This window comes from Asparagus officinalis, chromosome 4, assembly GCF_001876935.1.
Source record: "Asparagus officinalis chromosome 4, Aspof.V1, whole genome shotgun sequence".
NCBI lineage: Eukaryota > Viridiplantae > Streptophyta > Magnoliopsida > Asparagales > Asparagaceae > Asparagus > Asparagus officinalis.
In genome coordinates this window covers 63,351,595-63,357,630 of record NC_033797.1, presented here as the reverse complement: position 1 = coordinate 63,357,630, position 6,036 = coordinate 63,351,595, and the positions used below count along the sequence as shown (strand labels likewise).

Genomic DNA, 6,036 nt, shown 5'->3' with positions numbered 1-6,036 from the left:
CATCATTGGAAGAAAAGAAAAAAAAAACTAGACCTGCGAGCAAAAAAGAGAACAGACCAAAGAGATGCGCTCCCTCAGAAGAACACACTCGAAAAAGTTTGACAAGGTAAGGATTAACCCCATTCGTTATAGAGAAATCAAGAACCTAATCATATTGCACTAGTTTATTCACTAATGACAGCTGTGCCTAAACCAACTTTCCCCTTATAAATACCGAACCTCCCTAAACACCAAAGCACCCTACAACCACTCTCTCTTTGCCCGAAGCAACTCCGATGATAACGCAACAATCGGAGGACCCCTTACGGGGTCGAATGTGGCGGCGACATTGCCGCAGCGCTTAGCAGCCGTCCTCATAGCTTACAAACAATGTGGGCCACCGTCATCCGCCGCCGCCGGGACGACCCTTCCCTACATTTATGCGTCGCCGCCGCCGCCGCCTTAACGTTTACGAGCTCGCCTCCGCCGACCACCGCTACGCAGTACAAATCACGACGCCTGCTCCCTTGAAGTCACGCCGCCACCCTCGAGTACAAGTCCCGCCTGCCTCGCGTTGAAGTCTGCCACCACCGCCCTACGAGTACAAGTCCGCACGCCTCGCTCCCGTGGAAGTTCACGCGCCGCCACCGCTACGAGTACAAGTCCCGCGCCACCTCCCGGTGAAGTCACGCGCGCCGCCCCTACGAGTACGTGTCCCGCGTCATCCTCCGGTGAAGTCTCCTCGCCACCACCGTCCTACGAGTAGCATAGTCCCGCCTCCTCGTGAAGTCACCGCCGCCACCCTAGCGAGTACAAGTGCCCTCCACCTCCGGTGGAAAGTCTCCCACCACTCGAGCCCTACGAGTCACGTGGTCCCCGGCTCCTCAGTGAAGTCTGCCACCCACCGCCTCGAGTATAGAGTCACGCGCTCCTCAGGTGACATCTCCACCACCGGCCTACGAGTACGTGTCAGCCGCCTCCTCCGGTTGAGTCACCGCCGCCGCCCTACGAGTACAAGTCCCCTCCACCTGCCGGTGAAGTCGCCAACAACCACGCATACTACTACAAATGCCGCCCACGCGCCCCCATCTCCTATCGCCATCCTCCGCCATATCATTATACTTCTCCGCCACCACCCCAAAAAGTCTCCTCGCCTCCACGTACTACTACAAGTCACCACCTCCCCCGTCTCCGTCTCCCACCTCCAGCCGTACTACTGATCATTCACTGACCACCGCGGTTGGAAAAATCTCCACCCCGCATGCTCGTACTACTACCAGTCCCCGCCAACCACCGGTAAAATGCAAGCCGCCCACGCTCCCTACTAGCTACAAGTCTCCTCCTCCGCCGGTTAAATCTCCACCCCCTCCCTACTACTACCAATCCCCACCGCCACCGGTGAAATCTCCACCTCCACCCTACTACTACCAGTCCCCACCGCCTCCGGTAAAATCACCACCCCCTCCCTACTACTACAAATCTCCTCCACCTCCGGCTAAGTCCCCTCCGGCTCCGTACTACTACGTGTCTCCACCACCTCCGGTGAAGTCGCCGCCGTCTCCTTACTACTACAAGTCTCCTCCGCCACCTTACCACTCTCTACCAGCTGTGGAAGTCATCGGAAAGGTTTACTGCTTCAAGTGCTACGACTGGAATTACCCCGACAAGCATAGCAACAAGAAGCTCTTCAAAGGTACTGTTACTAGTAAACTTAATTAACTACGTTGATTTTCTTCATTTGGATGTAAATTTGTTTGTTAACTAGTTTCTTCTTCTTATTTTTTTTTATTAATTAAAATAGAACCCTACGACTGAGGTCATTAACCCTTGACTGTTGTAACTTGCGACATATGTATAGATGACAGATAGCCTTTGTTTTAATTTGCAGTCTTTATTTAAAATATACAAACCTAGACATGCTAGCTACTTGCTACAAAGTGAAATTAAATTATGCGGACAAAATCAAAGAGAACATGTCTTTATTCAAATCCACAACATGAAAGTTTATCTATAATAAATAAATATAGGAGCTAACGGATCAATCGCACCATTTGGCGCTACACAGGAGAGCATCTAGGCACTAACCAGAATCTAAGCTAAAATCCCCGACAAAGTAGGTAGTGGTTGAATGCAGACGTCTACACCTTGCACCGTGGGGGGGAAAAAGAAAAAGAAAAAGAAAAAGAAAAAGAGACGGTTTAAGTCAGCACGATTCCCTGCCTAAAAATATTTAATTGAAGAAGAAACAAACTTTGATTAATAATCATCTAGCTAACAATAATTGATGTGATCATATCTAAACAACAGTTATAATTAATATGCTTAATTTGTTTGATCAGGAGCAATTGTGAAGGTGACATGCAAGGGAGATTACAAGTATGTTGGATTCGGTGAGACAAACATCCATGGGAAATACAGCGTAGAGATCAAGGGGTATCCCTACTGGAAGTATGGAGCCAAGGGATGCAAGGTTGAGCTCCACGCTGCTCCCAAGGGATCGATGTGCAGGTTGAAGACCAAGCTCAACAAATTCCAACCCATCAAACTCGAAGCTTCTCGAGACAAGATCTTGCTCTTGTCTAAATCCATGGCCTTTGCTCCCGAGAAGCCCTACATGGAGTGCAACAAGCACCAGCATCATGAGTCGCCTCCTCCTCCCGCGCCAATTTATCATTACAATTCACCACCACCACCACCGACTTACTACTACAAGTCACCTCCTCCTCCCGTGAAATCACCGCCTCCTCCTTACTACTACAAGTCTCCACCTCCTCCGGTGAAGTCACCACCTCCTCCTTACTACTACCAGTCCCCTCCCCCTCCGGTGAAGTCACCACCAGCTCCTTACTACTACCAGTCCCCTCCCCCTCCGGTTAAGTCACCACCAGCTCCTTACTACTACCAGTCACCCCCTCCTCCAGTGAAGTCACCACCTCCTCCTTACTACTACCAGTCACCCCCTCCTCCAGTGAAGTCACCACCAGCTCCTTACTACCTCCGGTGAAGTCACCACCAGCTCCTTACTACTACCAATCACCCCCTCCACCAGTGAAATCACCACCAGCTCCTTACTACTACCAGTCTCCTCCGCCTCCGGTGAAGTCACCACCTCCTCCATACTACTACCAGTCTCCTCCGCCTCCGGTGAAGTCACCACCTCCTCCATACTACTACCAATCACCACCTCCTCCAGTGAAATCTCCACCTCCTCCATACTACTACCAATCACCACCTCCACCAGTGAAATCACCGCCTCCTCCTTACTACTACCAATCACCTCCTCCTCCCACGAAGTCACCACCTCCTCCATACTACTACCAATCATACCTTCCTTCCCCGCGTAAATCTCCACCTCCCCCATACTACTACCATGTCACACTCCTCCTCCCGTGAAATCACCGGCCTCCACCCATACTACTACCAATCACGCCGCTCCTCCAGTGAAACTCTCCCTTCCCGTCCTACCACTACAACTCCCCACTTCTGTGTTTTAGCCAGTCCCTGTGTCCGTATGCTCCTCCCTCCCTAATACCATGTACACTCAACCACCTCCACCTGTAAATCCCTCCTCCTCCCTACATGTACAAATCTCCTCCGCCCCAGTCATTCACCACACCACCTTCACTACAACTCCCCTCCTCACCGTATCTCTTCCTCCACTTACACTACTTCCGCCCCCGACCGAAAAATCTGCCTCCCCACCCTTACCACCTACACTTCCCGCCTCCACCCCGGTAAAATCAGCCTCCTCCGCCCTACCACTGACACCTCCCCACTCCCACCGTGAAGTCTCCCCTCCCCCATACTCAACTTACACCTCCCTCCCCACCGCGTGAAATCGCCTCCTCCACCTACCACTACACCTCCCCGCCCCACCCAGTAAAGTCCCTCCCACCCCCTAACCACTACACCATCCCCACGCTCCACTCGTGAAATCTCCTCCGCCCGCCAACCACTACACCTCCACACCTCCACCCGTGAAATTCTCTTCCTCCGCACCTTAACAACTAGCACCTCCCCGCCTCCACCCGTAAATCGCCTCACCCCACCATACCCACTACCCTCAGCCTCCTCCCACCTGTGAAATCTCCTCCTCCAACCATTAACCACTACACCTCCCGCCTACCCACGCGTGAAATCTCCTCCCGACACCATAACCACTACCCCCCTCTCCACCCGCTTGAAATCTCCTCCTCCACCGATAAAGCCCTACACCTCCCCACCTCCACCGGTGAAATCTCCTCCTCCACCTTACCACTACACCTCCCCACCTCCACCGATGAAATCGCCTCCTCCACCTTACCACTACACCTCCCCACCTCCACCTGTAAAATCTCCTCCTCCGCCTTACCACTACGTCTCCCCTCCTCCACCCGTAAAGTCTCCTCCCCCACCCTACCACTACGTCTCCCCTCCTCCACCTGTAAAATCTCCCCCTCCTCCCTACATGTACAAATCCCCACCACCACCATCACCATCGCCACCACCTCCCTACCACTACAATTCTCCTCCCCCTCCGTCACCGTCTCCTCCAGTCTACCTCTACTCCTCCCCACCACCACCCCTCCACTACTAAGCATAAACTCTTCGCCCCTCTCCTATCAACCAGGTAAGTTCTTTAATCGTCGTCAACATGTATTAGTTTTCTTTATTATCAATAAATCACAGGCTCCAAGTTTTTTACAAGTAATTGTCTTTACTTAATATGAAAGTTAATTATGTACGTGCAGGTCTCAGTGTTAGTCGAATAAAGGAGGCTTGGAGGAGGGCGAGGTTCTTGTATCAAGCTTTTCATGTCAGAGTGAGGAATTCTTGGAACAATAATAACAATCACATAAAAGACCCGAGGAATGCAGCCCTGCATCTCCTCATAGTTTTGTTTAGCTCTAAGATGAGTGGAAAGCTTGTGCGAGGACCTTTTAGATGAATTCTTTGCTTCTTTTCCTGTTGTCTTGCCTTCGAGTATGAATTCTTGTATTTGTTGTATGTACGTACGTATTAATTGTCCCATGCATTTTCAATCTAAATATTAAAATATCATTTGTTTTCTTGGGTATTTGCCATTATTAATCGGGATCTTTCTTGGTGTCCTTGCCTTGTGTGCTTCATAAAAGCTTCTATTCTCTGGTGATCGAGGCAGAAATCAAAAGAGGTCAAGAAATGTCAGCTTTCCACGCGTATGAGCATTATTTCGCCATTGAAAGACTTTATTAGTTTCCCCAAGAAATGTGGGGCATATCCAAAGAAATTGAAGCATCTGACAACGGAGCCCAGCACCATGTGGCTAGCTAGCTAGCTAGCTACTTGGACTTTTGGCACGGATTAGAAAATTGTATTGGTCCGATCTGGTATATCTCAGCCTTTGGTCGATCGATAAGGCTGCCACACGTTTCTATTTGCGATTCCAGCTTGGCTTTTTACGCTGTTTTTTCCCGGTTTATCTTATCTCAGTACGTAGCTTCTGTATACACAGTCGCATAATTCAAAATTTCTGCATTCAAAAAAGTCGGACGCATGCATGTACCAAATTTACTATTCTTTTTCAGTACTTTGCACTGTTCACCATTTTCTTCTATTGAGGACGCAATGGAGAATGTAGTTGTTTTCACTGGTGGAGGGAAGGTACGTCAAAGCAAGAATCAATATGAGCCCGATTAAACCACGCTTCGCTTTATGGACCTTTTTTAAATAATTTTTTGTGGAGGGGTAAAAAGAAGAATGAGGTGGATTCATGTTAGGTCTTTACTCGTACATATTCATATTGAAATTAGGGAAAAATGCTTCTAGCCCCCAAAACACAAGAACACCCCTCTCACGTCGGAAACATGACGTTTCAACTGTAGGCATTAAATGATGATTAGAATGATTTTTGGGGGGGGATTCCCATTTCCCTCCAAAATTATCACCAGATATATTCCCCTTCCAGTCGTAATAAAATCGCTGAGTTCCTCCCTATTCTATTACTCCAACTAATCTGTTCCTTCCACTTAATTCTTCTCAATAAAAGTATCTTCGATTCTTTAACTACTCCCTGTAATAAAATGGCGGATGGATCTC

The 6,036-nt window shown here is 49.5% G+C and overlaps 1 protein-coding gene across 1 annotated transcript; it reads left to right on the top strand.

The window, feature by feature from the left end:
* LOC109838815 (extensin-1-like) lies at nucleotides 1,048–5,035 on the top strand. Its single transcript, XM_020407238.1, has 5 exons — nucleotides 1,048–1,672; nucleotides 2,319–2,947; nucleotides 2,986–3,351; nucleotides 4,187–4,588; nucleotides 4,710–5,035. The coding sequence occupies exons 1-4, from the start codon at nucleotides 1,048–1,050 to the stop codon at nucleotides 4,553–4,555; spliced, it is 1,989 nt and encodes a 662-aa protein (XP_020262827.1). The 3' UTR covers nucleotides 4,556–4,588; nucleotides 4,710–5,035.